Below are 17278 nucleotides of genomic sequence, written 5' to 3'. Positions count from 1 at the left end.
CCCCCAACCCACAAGTCCCTCCACTATATTCTGAATGGGGTTTTTTTTCTAATAAAGTAGGCCTATTCTTAAAGATTTTCAATTAGCCTGCATCAGGGCAAATGTGTTATAAGGGAATTTTGATAGTGCGTTCCATTTTCTTCAGCCGGAGCTGGGAATGACGTCACACCCCAGTTGCATGCGTTCCATTTAAAAGTTGTTTTAAAAAAATGTAAAATAAATTTGAAAAATGTAGCATACTTATGATTTTGTTGTTGTGGGGTTAGCTCTAGCCAGGTTAGCCATTGTTAGCAATACCAGTTGACAACAACAGAATAAGCATTATGCTGTTTTTGTGTGCATACAAACAAAGTAGCATGTCCACAGCTAGAAGCTGGTAGGACAGTGCGTTCAATTGATTTTGTTAGACACAAATAAGACAGAAGGGCTTATAACTGTGTTACTACAGCGTTCACTGCTAGCTGTATTATGAGAACGGTCATAGTACTCAGAACTCAGATTTCCCCAGGTCAAAGTCAGAAACACTCCCCCTGACGTCAGATTTCCGAGCTCCGAACATGGGCAACCCTGAGCTAAAAATCCAACATGGCTGCTCCGTACATCAACAGTTGTGAAAGATGTAGCAACATACAGTTATAGTAAATTAATAAAAGTAAATGTTAAAATATTTTTAACAAGCTTTTAATAGAGATTTTTACATTTACTTTTATGAATTATGATCTCTTTAATCTTTGACTCAACTATTTCAAAATTGTATATCCAATCACCCTGTAACAGCAACATCGCTTCAGTACACCAATTCAAAAATAGAAAACGCAATGTATTTGTCTAACGTCAGGTTTAACTCAATTGTCACCTCTTAATGCCAACGTTGCTTATGCATACTTTTATTTTGAAGGTGAAGTACATGAGTGTAAAAAGGAAAAACACAATTGAACACAAATGTGAGTGCACTTTAGTCCAGAAACTCCACACACAAGCACCCATGTTACAAAATGGATCATGATAAATGTAAATCAGCCTTTAATGCCCTCAGTGATACAAGCTCAGTGAAGAGCAAGTGACTACTGACATACGTGCCAAAACCCAGCAGCACACGGATGCAGTGGTAACAGCTTCACAGCAGAGGTCAGACCTGAGCTGTGCAAGGAAACCAAATTACAGTTTTTTTTACAATTGCTATGACAATTTTTTCAATACTTTAACAACTTTCCTAAACTCTTAACACAGTTAGCACTATATCTGTCTGTGTGGGCTGTACAATTAACACATGTCTTGTTGCTTTGACACAAAATGCATACCAATAACACAAAATTTAAAATGCTTGAACATCTTTTCCAAACAAGCTCAACCAAGACCAAAACAATGGATTTTTACTGACAAATTTGCAAATGCGTTCACACTGTATATCAGAAAAGATAACATCATGTTCTGTATCAATCTTAGGTTAAAGTCAAAGTGAACAGCTGTTCATATTGAGAATTGAAACCCAAATATATCCTCACAAATATATGCACTACACCTGTTATCTGTGAATGGCTGTAATTTATGAATCTTGTTTCATTAAGGGCAGAATAAAATAAAATGCAAACTAAAGATTGTAGAGCTGAATTTTATAGAGGATTAATTAATAATTTCAAGTGTCACGCAATGTTTATACATAGTCATAAATCTTATCCAAGATCCTATGAGTAAGCAAGGAAGGGATTGAGGGACTCTGCCCGGAGGAAGCCAGGGGCCCCCGTCTGGAGCCAGGCCCAGACGGAGGGCTCGTCAGCGAGCGCCTGGTTGCTGGGTTTGCCACGGAGCCCGGCCGGGCACAACCCAAAAAAGCTACGTGGCCTTTCTCTCTCCAGCCCATGGGCCCACCACCTGTGGGAGGAACCAATGGGGTTGGGTGCGCTGCCACATGGGGGGCAGCAAAGGTCAGGGGCTTCGACAGACCAGACCTGGGCGGCAGAGGTTGGCTCTGGGGACGTGGAGTGTCACCTCTCTGTGGGGGAAGGAGACGGAACTTGTGCGGGAGAGGACACCTGCTTGATGTCATGACCATGGATGGCTACAGGGCTCTGATCTCCAGCTGATCTCCAGCTTTCCAGAGTTTTGCTTGTGTTAATGTGAAGTTGGTGTGAATCACACCAATTGACAAACTTGTCCACAGCAACTTGAGGACGCTTACATTGCTTTCTTTAGTAAGCAAACGTATACATAACGTATTACGTATACATGTTATTTTATATATATAATATGTATACATAATTACATAATGATTAGTTGCTTGACCCCCTGCACAGTGATAATGGGTGATAGTGGAGCCACATGTTGCTGTCACAGCAGCAGACAGGCCTAGAGGTTATCTGGGTCAGGAGATAGCTGAAGGAGATGTTATTGGTGTGTGTTTGTGTTTGTGTGTGTGTGTGTGTGTGTGTGTGTGTGCGTGCGTGCGCATGTGCGTGTAGTTATCAATATTCTCATTACGTAAGATTTGAGTAACAGTTAAGTGTATATAATAGTAAAGCGTTGGAGCAGGGTGCAAACCAGTTGGGCTTTTGTGTACCCATCGTTATCCTTATTTATAAATGATTCAACAGCCACTGATGTAGGAATTGGTCTTCAAGTCCTAGATTTCATTGACATGGTGAACACCATCCATCCATCCATCTTCATCCGCTTATCCGGTATTGGGTCGCGTGGTGAACACCTTTAAAGTTAATTGGTTAAAAAGATGTCTTAAAAACTCTGATTCAATTTGGTATTTTATCCCAAATCACACTTTTAACACAACTGGAGGTCTTTCTTTCAATAAATTGCCAAGTAAGTTATCATAATTCCATTGGCAAGCCCTTCTAACTTGGAAGTTAGCTTTTGTCTACAATTTGTCACCGCACAAGACTTTCCCATGGAACAATTACAAATTACTTATTAGGAACAAATCTTTATTTTTTCCCAAATGCTATCAAATAGATTTAACTAATGTTCCTAATCTATTCAATGAATCTGGTGATATGCTATCCTATGAACAGTTTTCCAATTCCTTTCAGGCAATTTAACTCTTTATCTCATGCAATCCCAAATAGTTTAATTCTAGCCCACTTATAAAAATTACTTAGGTAAGTAATGGTCTATCACTGAATGGGACTGAAATAACGCACATAAAATGCAATAATCAGCATATTCACTGAATTTTTCAGAGAAAGTAGACAGTCGTGCCAAGGGGTTAATTGAAAACATTACCTGGAGAAGGGCTTGGCTTCTACCGTATAAGTACTGTGTTTCTAAGAAAGCTAAGGACGTACACCTAAAAATTGTATATAACATATACCCTGCTATCACCTTATTGCTAAATCTGCTGACATTGACTCTTCCTGTACATTTTGTGAACAGAATATTTGAAAAATATCTCACCTTTTTCCGATTGTGAAATATCCAAAAGATTTTGGACAGATTTGGAGCCTAAATCTTTAACCTTAAAGATATCATATCAAGATGTTTCTATGGTAATTCAGGAAATGGTGCAATTACAATTGTGGAAACTAACTTTGTAATGCTCCGTGTGTTTTTTGTTTTTTTATCTAAATAAGTTTGTACACTCTATGTCCATGTGATATTTCTGTTTACCTGATTATCTGCATACTGCTTTTTGTCAATAAAATAAAATAAAAACAAAACAAAAAAATCATATAAGAGCCCAGCAAGACAGGTGCCGCCACTTCCGGGTACGGCTTGTGTCAGCTGATCAGGAGCCGGCCAATCAGAAATCGTTCTCTGTTGTAAATACACGATTTTTTTGACAGCATCTTGGATACAGCTGACGAAACGCCGCGAGGAAGCATGACGTTGGAAGCAAGAGGCAGCGGTGAGTCGGAAATGTATTCGACCGTTAACATGTTGGTGGAGTCGGTTTATGTCACGTTTAAAGCTTTAGTTGGCAGTGGTGGATTGTACATGGCCTCGAGGAGTCGACCTGAGCCTTCGAGGTGCTTAGCCTAACTTGAGTATTTCCATTTAACGTGTATTTTTCTTTCAATAAAGTATACATTTTCTATGATTTTTATGTAGCCTGTTGATTATTTTTGACTAACGCTCTATGTCTATTTTTTAAAATAAATGTTCAACATAAATACTTTAAGTGAAGGTCAAGTTATCAACTCGATCATAGTTTTCTTTTATTTAGTCTAATAATCTGCAGCCAATAAAAAATACACGAACAAATCAGTGTATTTATTTACACAGTCATATAATATAAAAAACAATCAGCAGAGCACCTTGGTGATTCAAAATCCATATCATTTCTGTAAATTAACTAATGTTTAAGCACCAATTCTATGTTTCACTTAAATATCCCCACCAGACATGTTTTGAGACAGATTTTAAGAAAAATACTCTAGGCTACTTTGAATAATAAATTGTGTGTCATAGCCTGTTTTTTTTCCAAACGTTCTTAGAAAATCCAGAATATATAAATATGCAAATATTTTTTCAAGATCACTGTGTAGTGTGTGCGTACACTGGTTTCAAGTTTCCCCATCGTTCTTTCACATTAATTGCATGTTGAACAACACAGCTTCGAAAGAACAAAATCTCCTTTTTTCTTCTACTGTCAAAATCGGCACATGATCGGCTTCACGATTCTGCACAGTGAAGCTCAAACATCCAAGTAAACTAATAAAAAGCAAGGCACTTTTTTTGAGTGGAGGGAGGACTTTAATATTACTTGGGTTCCACACTTTTTCTGAAATCTTTACATTGTTCATCTTTTTGTTCCCTAAACTTTCTATTTATTGCTCGGTTACAAACAGAGTGGATGTAGAGCAGGTTGTTATTCCCAAGAATTTGACTGGAAAAATGCTCACTATAATAAGGATTATGTATAATCCTCCAGCTGTAAATTTTGCACTCGGCTACACAGGAGTCAGATGATTATTGTACCATGGAAAAAAAAGAAAAGAAAAAAGGTTCAGTATATGTGTCTGAGGCAAACAAATGGAGTTGTATTTATGCACAGTCCTAAATATGAATAGTATTAAGGATGTGTCACACTGTAGAAAGTAAGACATTAAAGATTATTTTATTAAACCTTGAAAAAAAAAAAAACCTGATCTCTATAACAATAGGGAAAGGTAAGACCTAACCACACAGTTATCCTGCAAGCCAGCTGGGAATAAGGCCTCCTTCCTTTTAAAATAAACAGCTGGATATTTAATCCTAAATCTTCTGCCATCAGTCATCTTGGGACAACACATATATCCTATTTCCCTCCAAAATCATCAATTATATGGTCATTTTAGAAGGATCTGTTATTAGTTAAAATATGTGATGTGGTGGTTAACCCTGGAAGTTATAAATCTGTTTTAATCCTACCTGGAAAATAAAAATAAACAGTGAATTTATTATTGTGCTTGCAGACACGAGGGGAGCGGCCACAACGGGCAACAGACAGGTAAGAAAACAATGCCTTTATGACTGAACCCTCTGATCTGGTGTTACCATAGTTGACTAGTATCGACTAGATGGTCTAAAGCAGGCAGGACAGCATCAACACAATATGATGAGTCACAGCAGGAACAACCCTTTTTGAGGGTGACACTACTCTAAAGAATTGAATATTTGTTCCAGTCCGTTAACCTCTTTGGCATCTCATGCAAACATACTGACCATGTAATCCTTTTAATATAAATGCAAAAATAATGTTTGCAGCATTATTTACTTGTAACACTTTTCCATGCAAGGTTAATGTTATTAAATCGTCCACTGACAATATGAATCAAGCTCCTTCCTGACCACCACTAATAGTGTATAAAACCAGATGCTTCAATGAGTAACAAATTCTTCTATAATTGTCATTAATGAGTTTCATTACCTGTAGTTTCCTTTTAAAATGGCTGCATAAGAAGCTCTTGCATCCCTTCAGGAAACACAAAATCGTTGTATGTTTTTGGGCGTCAAAATTATGGAACTCAAAATAATTATCTAGGCACAAATTGGCACGTCTTCAGAAAACCTGCATGGGTCAAGCTTCTTTTGTGCCATGTTGAATCTGAGACAGTCAACCATGTAACAGTCAACACTGATGGTGTGGTTGGTCGGAACACGCATTAAAAGCTCTTCCAAGAAAAGAAAAAAACATCACATGTAGATGATCTGTGAGCAATTTTATTTTGGCTGCATGGCAAATGGCTGAAAAAATATCATTAATCATAATGTATTGACCATCAGTCAAATCTCATGTTAGCATCAGAATGGAAAAAGTGTTTCAAATTGCCTTTCTTTAACTTGGTAACACATTAAAAACACAAAAGTTTCCACCTGCCTACTTTTGTTTTGAAAATTGGTCCTTGACTTGCTATATATACCTTGTTGTTACGTTGGGACAAGTTCAACCTGACAAGTTGCATATTTCCTCCCATGCTTAATACATTAAGCCCTGCAGGGTTAGCCAATAATGTATGATGCACATGACCCAGAGAAATTGTAAGGAGTGTTTTGAGCAGTGACTGTAGAATCAGAATCCGAATCAGCTTTACTTGCCAGATATGAGGATACATACAAGGAATTTTGTTTTGGATCGTATTGCTCACAATGCGCTTACTCAAATAAAGAAACAATATATACACACTATAAAGAGAAACAATATAGACAGGTTGAGACAATTATGGACAATGAGAGACCGCTTCAATCCATTTTATTTGTCACATCAAGTCGTAGAAGGTGCAATTCCAGTGGAATGTTGGCTCGGTGTGTCCTTTTAGGAACTTTAGCAGACTTCATTTCTTAGAGAATAGATTGTAACAAATGCAGTCATTAAAATGGCCTCATAAGGATAGATACACAAGGATACATCAGAGCAGTAGACATTTGTGTAACACTGTCTCCCCTGTTAGCATGGCTGGCCAAAGGGCAGCCGGGGTAAAGGCTGGCATTTTAGATGATCTGTGAGTGTGACATCAATCCCTGGACCTAATTCCCGCTGAGTGAACTGATTTAGTTTTTACATCTGTCTGACTGGCTCTGATTTGGCTTTTACTAAATGCACTGAGCATTGGTTGGACACATTTAGTGTGCAGCTTAAATTCAGATATTGTCAAAATTGCAAGAGACCAAATCTGTTTAAATCCCTTTAGGTCACATTAAAGGCAAATTGATAACTTAATCATAAATTAATTTGCTGTCTTGTCAAAATTTCATATATTGAGCATTGCATTCACAAACAGATCATGTGGCCTTTTTAATAGCTTTGATGCTTTGAATTATTTTTGATGTAGATATAGATAAAAATCATTCATTTATTATGGCTCTACTGTGTTTAAACCTCATCTTTACTGTACACATTACTCTTTATGTTTATAGTCATACAAATGCATTATTTAGGTTGTTATGGTAATAAACATTATGTAACGTTTTGATTAAAAATCCACTATAATTCTGCACTACAGACAGAACCGTTCATCATTAAGACCAAAAAACCAATGGAGCCTAATGTCGTATTTTCAATGTGCTTAACCTAAACAACAAGGATTCCCATTCTCTTCTGTTGCCTGATCAGAAATCCAAATCACAAAAGGGTTTATTGCCACAATAAGTTACACTTATGTTAAATTTGCCTTGGTGAGGGTGCATATATAAAGAAACATATTAAACATTATTATGAAATAAACAATAACGACAGAAACAAATATATACATACAAAATAACTGGATAAAGCATATTGTCGTAAGCGTATAATCTTTATGCAGGCCCATGGTGCTAAATTCCTCACCTTTATGGATACATAAGTTAAACGAAGTCTGCTTTGTCTGTGCAGATCAGCGTTTCACCTACGACTGAACTGACCTAAAAAGCCACAGTGTTGCAATCCTTACTGTTGTTTTATAGACATTTTTGCACCCCAAGACGTTTCTGTGGGAAACGCTGATGTAGCTCAACATCACGAGCTTGCACACAGTACTATTGTTGCCTTTTCTCTGCCCAGGAGGCCCCTGGAGGAGTGTGGGATTCTGTGAAGAAAGCTGCGGTTGTCATCGGATCTGGAATCTTATTCTTGGCTGCGTTCGGCAACTCGCTGACATGGTGGGATTTCCTTCCAAGTTGCAGTGTTACAACAAACCAATAGCTTGTTTTAAAATTAACTTGAGATCATCATCGCATCAATGCACAATAATAATAATGATGATCATAATCATAATCATCATAATCATAATAATAAAGGACTGGACAGGCGGGTCCAAATTTATTCAGCTGATCGTTCAAGCACGATGGTGATCGCCTGGTATATCATAGTCACCACACAAGAAAACATTTTCGGAAATTAGTAGCATGTGTAAAAGAAATATGCTCTTAAATGATTATTGAATTGAATTTTAGATTTTTGAACTTGCTTCATAGATAATGAATTGCTGGTTGTCTCACCCAGTTGGCTACAGAATGTTAGGACTTTCAATTATTTCTAAAAAATTAGTTTTTGAAAATAACGAGTTACCGCTGGCAATGAACAAGCAGTCGAAAGTTTCTGCCGGTGTTGATGTTCTCTCTCTAGTAGGATCTGTAGTTTTAGATCAGGGCTAATTTTCCTTAGAAATATGGAGTGCTGGGGTCCCGTTTAGGTTTCATCAGGGTTTCTTTTTTCAAATTGATTCATGAACAACAGGTTCATTAACTAATGGCTTGACTTGAATGACATAATATGCCATTAGTGCCTCATTTCCACACCGCATGGTACAGCACTGCTCTACTCGACTCGTAAGGTATGGATCGTACCTGGTGCTTTTTTTGGTACCACCTCGGTTGAGGTGTTGAGCTGAGAAGATACTAAAAGGTGGAGTTAAAACACTGCACGCCACTGATTGATCAGAGAGAATCATATCTAGTGTGACGCAAGACATGCAATCGTCAATAGCGACTGAAATTTTTTACATCCACTCGTGCCAAATTTTAAAAATGTTTTTTTTTTTTTTTAAGTATAGTTGAAGATGATTCCATAGCTGTTTCACGCAGCGTCACTATGGCGATCACTCAGTAAGTCCCACCTACACTGAGAGGTAATATCCGCAGTGTAAAATTAAATGGAGAAAAGCACCTTTTTCCAAAAGTGAGTCGAGTTGAGCAGAGCCGTAGCATGCATCGGAAACACAGCATACGTTTTTGCCAGGTGGTTTCTTGCATGTTTGGTGGTTTGTTTGTTAGGATGTGGCTGGATATGTGCTAACCATATAGCTATATATTCTATATGGTTGCTGTAGTAACAATATTAGGTGGCTCTGAACCATTGAAAATTGGAAATCAGGTTTTAAAACCTGAGCAAGTGGACATTGGGACTGGGCTTTCGTTGGAATGTTTCAGTAGAGTTAGAGACAGACTTCTGCATGTTCTCCAGAGAAGAGCATACAGAAGAACAAAAATCTAACAAAAGCGCCTTGCAACATTTTGTGATGTTTTCTCCTCCAGGCATCTTCAGAGATTCTGGGGAGCTTCAGGAGATTTCTGGCAGAACTTGTGGACGAATCTGCATGTTTCATTTGAAGGTCGTGAAACTACTCTGTTCTACCTGGGTAAGAAATAACAACTAATAATTGTGTTTGTTTTCCAAAACTTGACTCTGGAGGATCACAATACAACCGCCTGACTGCTATTGACAGTTCTTATAGCAGAGCAGCCAAATCAAGTCATGATTACCCCTGGTGTCGACTTACTTACTTGAATATTGGCCCATCATGTTGTCTGATTTGCACATCAGGAGGTATTCCTCAATCAGATATCTATGTAGGATGTTATGTGCTGCCAGTCCAAAACAATATGCATTATGTTAAATGCATTAAGGTGAATCAATAAAGCACAGAGCAAGTCATACAGTGCAATAAAAGTCACCTTACAAGGTGCAATCCTGCTTGATATCTGTGATCATGTTAATTACCTTAGATTGCCCCAAAACAAAATCCTTCCTTTTAATCAGCTCAGAAATAAAATGCTGAAAGCCACACTTTTCTTTAAAATATCAGCAAGTTGTTTGCAGAACGTTACAGTCTTCGCTGAAAAAATAGGCCCAGGTCAGGGGCTGCCATGTTGTCCCTCTCTGACAGCAGTCCTGGTTTTTCCCCAACAGGGACAATGTTGGTCCCCACTCTGGTGTTCTGGGGGACGAATGCTCTGCTGCTGTTGGTAGACACCACTGGTAAACCCTCCTTCATCACCCGCTACCGCATTCAGGTGGACAAGAATAACCCGGTATGTCCTATATTGAATCAGTTAATGTATCTCCTCCAGCTTCACTATTAATACCACCCCAAGTACTCCAACCCTGTGGACCTCTACTGTTATTATTTCCACTAGCAGTTTTACATTTGATACCACTAAGACACCAACTTCACTTGGACCTTTACTGCTTCTACCAATACTGTTACTGAATTAACTGCTTATGCTGTAGAGTTATGCCTCATTTTAACCTCTGATACAGTAGCTGCTGTTATTTGCAGCTGATTAATCAGAATAGTACAATGTTATGGCATTTGATGTAGTACAGATAATAAACCCTTCTATCTCAGTGTACTGACCTTTATTAGTTACTCATTAAACTGAGCATCAAAAAAATTAAAAGAACTTCTCTTCTTTGACAACAAAACATTCAGATACTCTTTGTCACTCTTTAGACACATTTGTCTTTTTTTAATAGTTATTGTATATAAGCAATACAGTTATAATCACGCTGGCGTCATAATGATTTTCGTGATATATAAAAGTGACACAGGGAATATATAAATGAATACAATGGCAATTTTAGCCAACCAAAATAGGCAATACATAAAGAATATTATATTGTTCTGTAGTGTCCTATTTATTTGCACATTTAGATCATTTATTTCTACATCTTTTTCCATATTAATGTATTCTTTTGTAAATTTCTCCATTTATGTATAATCGTTCATATATTTGTTTATATCCAGTTTTTGTGGCCCCAATAAATGATAAATAACCTAAATATGCTTTGGTCATTGATAATCATATCTTCGATTTTGAAAAGAACAAGCGTGTGTGTGCACGTGCGCCTTAGTGTTGCTGATGTGCCATGTCCACCTGTCCATCTGACCAAAGTCCTCACGCTGTGTTTGATTAACCAATGTTGATGGACACTGGGGAGATAAAGACATCCATTACTGATAACCAGAGCTGGAAGGTTACTCTCAAAGTTTAAAACTTTCAAAGATTATAACTAGGAACACAGTGCACAGGAGGCTCATGTTCATTGATGGGATGAAAAATATCTTTTAGTCAATTTCAGGCAGATTAATATACATTATCCATACATCCTGCATGAAATCAGTGTTTTCTCTGAACATACTGCCAGGGATGTTCGGTGTTATGCCTACATGGATGGACATAACATGCGAAGGGTTTCCCACCTTTAAAGATTAACGTGAACTTTGTATTTTTTTGACAATCAATAGTGATAAAGCTGATGTTTGCCATAAAACTTAGTTTCACCTGTGATGAACTAGTCTGTGACAATCTGCTGAGTTGTAGTGTGTGTCCTGTTTGTTTTCCAGTGTGTGTTTACTCTGAGCCAAGACACTGAAGCTCTGTGACTGATAACTTCTAAAAGCCTGAACTTGAGTCCTATTAATCATAAACAAAGCCCGGATGTGCTGTTGTGTCTCAACAATACAAATCTATCGCGCAATCTATGTATCTTAAAGGCAGTCATTTGAATTATATGTCAGTGCACTTAATGGTCTAATGGTCAACCAGATAGACATTTATTTTGAGATACGAGAAAAAAGTTTTAGCACACAATGAGGATATAACAACTATGTACTGTACTAGTTAAGCCATTTTCTTTGGTATCAAACCAAACAAACACCAGTTGCATCTCACTGTTGTTATCATGTGTGTTTACACTTTTTTCACAACAGCCATTAAATAATGGCAGATTTCCATTTAGCTTCTTCAGTTTCAGGGTTCTTGTATTGTGTATGCTGGCTCACTGTCATGGCTTACCGGGACACTTGAATAGAACGGAGCCATTATTAATGTTATTAGTTACAATTGTGCTTTGACTACTACGGCAAGTCAAAACGGCTGTTATGAAAAAGGCCTATTCATAGGTCTTGTGTTTTTACTTTGGTAAACACTTTGAATTACAAAACCGTACTGTACTGCAAGTGTGCAAAAGTTCATTTGTGTACACTTGAGACACATTTGTGTGCTCACACAAACGCACAAAAAAGGTCATCATGATATTCCCATGCTTTTATAATCAGGGTCCAAACTTTAATGGTTTAATTGTGTCTTTTGTCTGTAATATAGTAAAGGGGATCATATAGAAGCTGCTGCTTGTGTTCCAGTATCAAGTCTAAATGTAAATGTCTTTGCTATATTTTACATTAAAACCTACTGACTAAACTCCATAAACAATCTTATGAAATGACTAGTAGACATCAGGTATAGCCTTCAATACATGAACAGAACTATTTAAATCCCAAAAATATATTTTTATTTAGTTCAAATTACTTAATTGTAATAATCCATAACACACTTTTTGTAAAACATGGACAATTACAAAAACTTATGTGGAAATGTGTTGAGCAAGAAGAAGAAATATGCAGTATCAAAGTAGAATATTGTAATAGAATAAAGTTAATAGAAAAATTAAGATGACACCCAGCGTGTGTGTGTGTGTGTGTGTGTGTGTGTGTGTGTGTGTGTGTGTGTGTGTGTGTGTGTGTGGGTGTGTGTGTGTGTGTGTGTGTGTGGTGTGTGTGTGTGTGTGTGTGTGTGTGTGTGTGTGTGGGTGTGTGTGTGTGTGTGTGTGTGTGTGTGTGTGTGTGTGTGTGTGTGTGTGGTGTGTGTGTGGTGTGTGTTGTGGGTGTGTGTGGGTTGTGTGGTGTGTGTGTGTGGTGTGTTGTGGTGTGTGGTGGTGGTGTGTGTGTGTGGTGTTGAGGTGTTGTTAAAAAAAAAAAAAAAAAAGCATATTTATTTTACATTAAATCCAGTTTTGACCTCTGTCTGACTGCAGGTGGCTCCAGTTAAAGTTTTCCATGTGATGAAGACCGTCCTCTTCAACTACCTGTTCATCTCGGGGCCCATGGTTGTGGCTGCTTACTACCTGATGAACTTGCGAGGAAACCCCTGTGGCCCCGAGCTGCCCACTTTCCACTGGGCCCTGATGGAGCTGGCTTTCTTTGCCATCTTGGAGGAAATTATGTTTTACTACTCACACAGGTTCGGAGCATTAGTTTTATTATTTACACCTGTGCTTTTTCTACTGTGACATGTCAAAATGTCTCCCGTGAAAAAGGCCTGCACAGTCAGACAATAACGCTTCTTCCTCATTTGTACACTATGCCGCCACCTAGTGGTAAAAGTGAAGGATGTGACTAGATCGAAAACCCAAACAGATGTTTTATTGTTTGTTGCTAAAACATTTTTATCAGGGTTAAAAAATAATAATGATACCAAAATGAATAAATAATGAAAGTAATAACTTTCACTTGGTAGCATCATCAGGTCAAAGTTTCAGAAGGTCCAATACTTGGTTTGCAAAGTAACTACGTTTCTTGTTATGCACAATTATGCTAGGATGTGAAAACCTTCTTTGCCATGAATCTGATTCGGTTCCCTTTGGCGTTATGAGCATTTTAGCATGCAGATGTTAGCATTTAGCTCACAGCAGCACTGTGCCTAACTACAACCTCACAGAGCATGGCTATAGACTCTTAACCTTGTTGTTAAATATGTATGAATGGATAACCTAATGGTGTTCTTGATCCTCATCTTCTTTTTCCTCAGGCTGTTCCACCAACCCGGCCTCTACAAGCAGTTCCACAAACAGCACCACGAGTGGACCGCTCCCATTGGAATCGTCTGCATCTATGCTCATCCTCTGGAACATATAGTAAAAGACCCCCTCTCTACTTTTCATTTCAGTATCTCTGTCTGTCTCAGTTTCCCGTTCTTGACCTGATGTTTGCTGGATTTTCCTCCAGCTATTAAAACCAGTTTGTACCTCCCCTTTGCCCTTAGATCTCCAACATGCTGCCGGTGGCAATTGGGCCGGTGATCCTGGGTTCTCATCTGTCCACCACCTGCCTGTGGTACTGCCTGGCTCTGGTCAGCACCACCATCTCCCACTGTGGATACCACCTCCCCTTCCTGCCCTCTCCCGAGTTCCACGACTTCCACCACCTCAGGTGAGTCCACCTGTCCACTACTCCAAGACTACTTTGTAGTGTGGATTTGATGAATTTTTTTTGAATTTATCTTTTTTTTTCTTCTTTTTTTTTTTTTTAAGTTAACGTTGAGTATTACAAACTTAATGATAACAGGATTTTAAAAACATTTTTTTTTTATTTGGAGATACTCTGAGATTTCATTTTCCTTACATTTTTCTCTTGACTTTCTGTTCTGAGATACAGTTTACTTGTCTGTGGTCATCAACATCTTCTTGCAACATGAAAAATACAAACCTTTGAGTGTGTAGGGACATAAAACTTGATTTTCAGATATCCATCTAATCTACTCCTTTTAAATCATTAAAGGACAGGCTGGTGATATTTAATGGATTTGTTATTGTCAACAAATCTCTCTGAACAGGTCACATGTAGCCTAAAGCCTAAATAATGTCTTTAAACAACAATGGACTGTAGTTCTTAGCAAATGTTAGTCAAACAGGAGGAAATAGTGCATTTTTTGGAACTTTTTTCAGGGGCGGATTAATCCACACTAGGTGCTCTAGTGAGTATTTGTGGTAACAGGACAGTAAATGTGGTTTTGAGTCAAAATAAACTACAGTGTGTGTTTGTCCATGGTAATAAAGGAACACCCTGTGCAATAGTGTGGCTCGTAGATGTGTTTTTAAAATACTCTTTGGATACCAATGGAGCTCTCGCAAAGATATCAGGCTTTGGCTACAAAGAAAATACTTAGGATCAATTCATTATTATTTTTGGTTAACTTTTATAGTCTTATTTCAGTAAAATCTGTAGAAAAAAGATTCTTAATTACTGTAAATTAAAAAAGAAATTGCAAAGTAAACATGGATCCTGAGTGATATATAGATATATCTATATATATATCTATATCTATCTATATCTATATCTATATATATATATATATATATATCTATATCTATATATATCTATATCTATATCTATATATATATATATATATATATATAATACATTTTTTTTTAATGTTATAATTGTATCATCTTCTTTGGAGGTTTGATACTTGTTCTTAGATTGTTGTCCTCACATGTTCTTCCTGGTTCCAGGTTCAACCAGTGTTTTGGGGTCTTCGGCGTGTTGGATCGGCTCCACGGCACCGACGCCAAATTTAGGCAGACCAGCACTATGAGCCCACATCCTGCTCACCAGCCTCACTCCTCTGAACGAGAGCAACCCTGACACACCCAAGAAGGGCCTTTGATGGCCTGTGACCCCCCCCCCCCCCCCCCCCCCCCCCGTAAACCTCAGTCCTTCCCAAGTTTAGAATCATGATATGGGAAGATTCCCATTCTTACGTGACTATTGATTTTTTTTTTTTAATCCAGAAAACCTGTTGATCAGTTTCAGATCTTGAATGTCTGCTAACACACTGAGTCCACTTTATTTTTCCTAATAAAAATGTAGCACTTTATTGCATGAAGATCCTTGATAAGGAAGATGTAAGAATTCGGTGGTTAATGAGTTTGAAAACTAATCACTGTTGTACTCCGTTTTACAAAACATGAGCATCCAACTGCCGCAACCTCTAAGACCTTGTGTTTCTGGTGCTGATTCACATCACGTGTATACTTGCATCGCCACCACCTTGTTAAACTAATTACGTGTTCTTACTTTTCTTCATGAGCTTTAACATTAGCAGAGTCTATTATAAGTATGTGCACATTAATCTTAAATCAACGATCGATTCTTATAAGCACATTTTATATTTTATTTAGTAACAGCACTTCCAGCTCACTGGTCCAGACTCTTTTGCTGCAATCACTTGCTGCTCCGACAGAGAATATAGTTCTGTTGCATCAAAACATATCCTTGAATGGAAAATGTGTCTTTATGTATTACAGGAGGCCTCAGAGGCCAAGACATGAATCCTGGTGAAGAGATTTCCTACTGTGATGATGTAATGTTCATATTTCATATTCGACTGTTTTAATATTAAAAAATTATTTTCAACATCAACAACTGCATCTTTTCTTTTTTTTTCTCTCAATTTTGCTATGGTGTCGGGAAACAAAATAAAGACTATTATTCCTTTTGAAACAAAACCTCAGAACAACATACAATATATATTGACATGAAGCTAAAGAAACCAGAGACCTTTGGTAGTCACAAACTTCTTTGCAAAGTGACGGGGGCTTTACAAGTCATAATTCATTCAGGCCCTCTCACACATACACTCTCCTTACACATGCATGGGCCTATATTATACATATTGTGCATATTTAATGCATACATACATTCTAACTTGTACATGTACTGTATATATTCCCACATGTATAAATGAAAAATACGTATAAAAGACTATGTATATTGTCATTTTCACATATATACATGTACTTGACACATGCGTACACATTGTCTCCTCTTTTGGAAGTGTTAGCATACTTTAATTTGAGAGGGACTTCCTATCTACTATGACTTTTCTGTGACATCTTATGCTATTGTACTTCTTATTACTATTTTGGACGTACTATATTATGACTTTTTTCTGCTTTTTCGACATACTATACGGACCTTTTCCGCTTTTTTCGACATAATGTGCAATGACTATTTTGACAGACTATGCTGTAACTGTATTTAACATATTCTATTTGGCTGCATGGTTTCAACAAACTATACTGTACTGTACTACTGTACTACACTATGACTTTTTCACACTTTTATCAACATAATATACTATGACTTCTTGTGGTATTTTTATGACATACTATACTATGACTTTTGGTGACATTTATATGGCATACTATTTGTAACCCACATACAAAATGGGCAATAAATAGAATAAATGAAGTCCTATAAATATGTAATATATCGGTAATTATATACGATTATAAAATCCATGTGAAAACTATATATAAGTATAAATAAATGGGTTTTATTGACATGATCGCTTGTTAACATAGATATCATCCAATACAAGAGCATTAAGTTTGAATGTTACTACACCCTAGCCAATGGAGCCGCTCGCGCTACTGTGTGAGACCGGAAGTGACTCCAGAAAAGCTGAATCATCGTAGCAGCATATTCTCATCCATTTTAAGTTAATGTTAAGTTCTGTGACTGTTGAT

General features: G+C 37.5%; 1 protein-coding gene across 1 annotated transcript; it reads left to right on the top strand.

The window, feature by feature from the left end:
- The first annotated feature begins 3762 nt into the window (after positions 1 to 3762).
- On the top strand, positions 3763 to 15984 carry faxdc2 (fatty acid hydroxylase domain containing 2). Its single transcript, XM_032533144.1, is given in 10 exon segments — positions 3763 to 3856; positions 5406 to 5440; positions 7970 to 8067; positions 9442 to 9545; positions 10097 to 10218; positions 13004 to 13209; positions 13777 to 13882; positions 14011 to 14177; positions 15260 to 15343; positions 15345 to 15984. Coding segments are annotated over 10 exon segments (1017 nt in total). The 5' UTR covers positions 3763 to 3831; the 3' UTR covers positions 15415 to 15984.
- The last annotated feature ends 1294 nt before the right edge of the window (positions 15985 to 17278 follow it).

This window comes from Etheostoma spectabile, chromosome 13, assembly GCF_008692095.1.
Source record: "Etheostoma spectabile isolate EspeVRDwgs_2016 chromosome 13, UIUC_Espe_1.0, whole genome shotgun sequence".
In the NCBI taxonomy this organism is placed as follows: Eukaryota; Metazoa; Chordata; class Actinopteri; order Perciformes; family Percidae; genus Etheostoma; species Etheostoma spectabile.
Note: the sequence above shows the minus strand (reverse complement) of the source record. Positions and strands in the feature narration are given on the sequence as shown.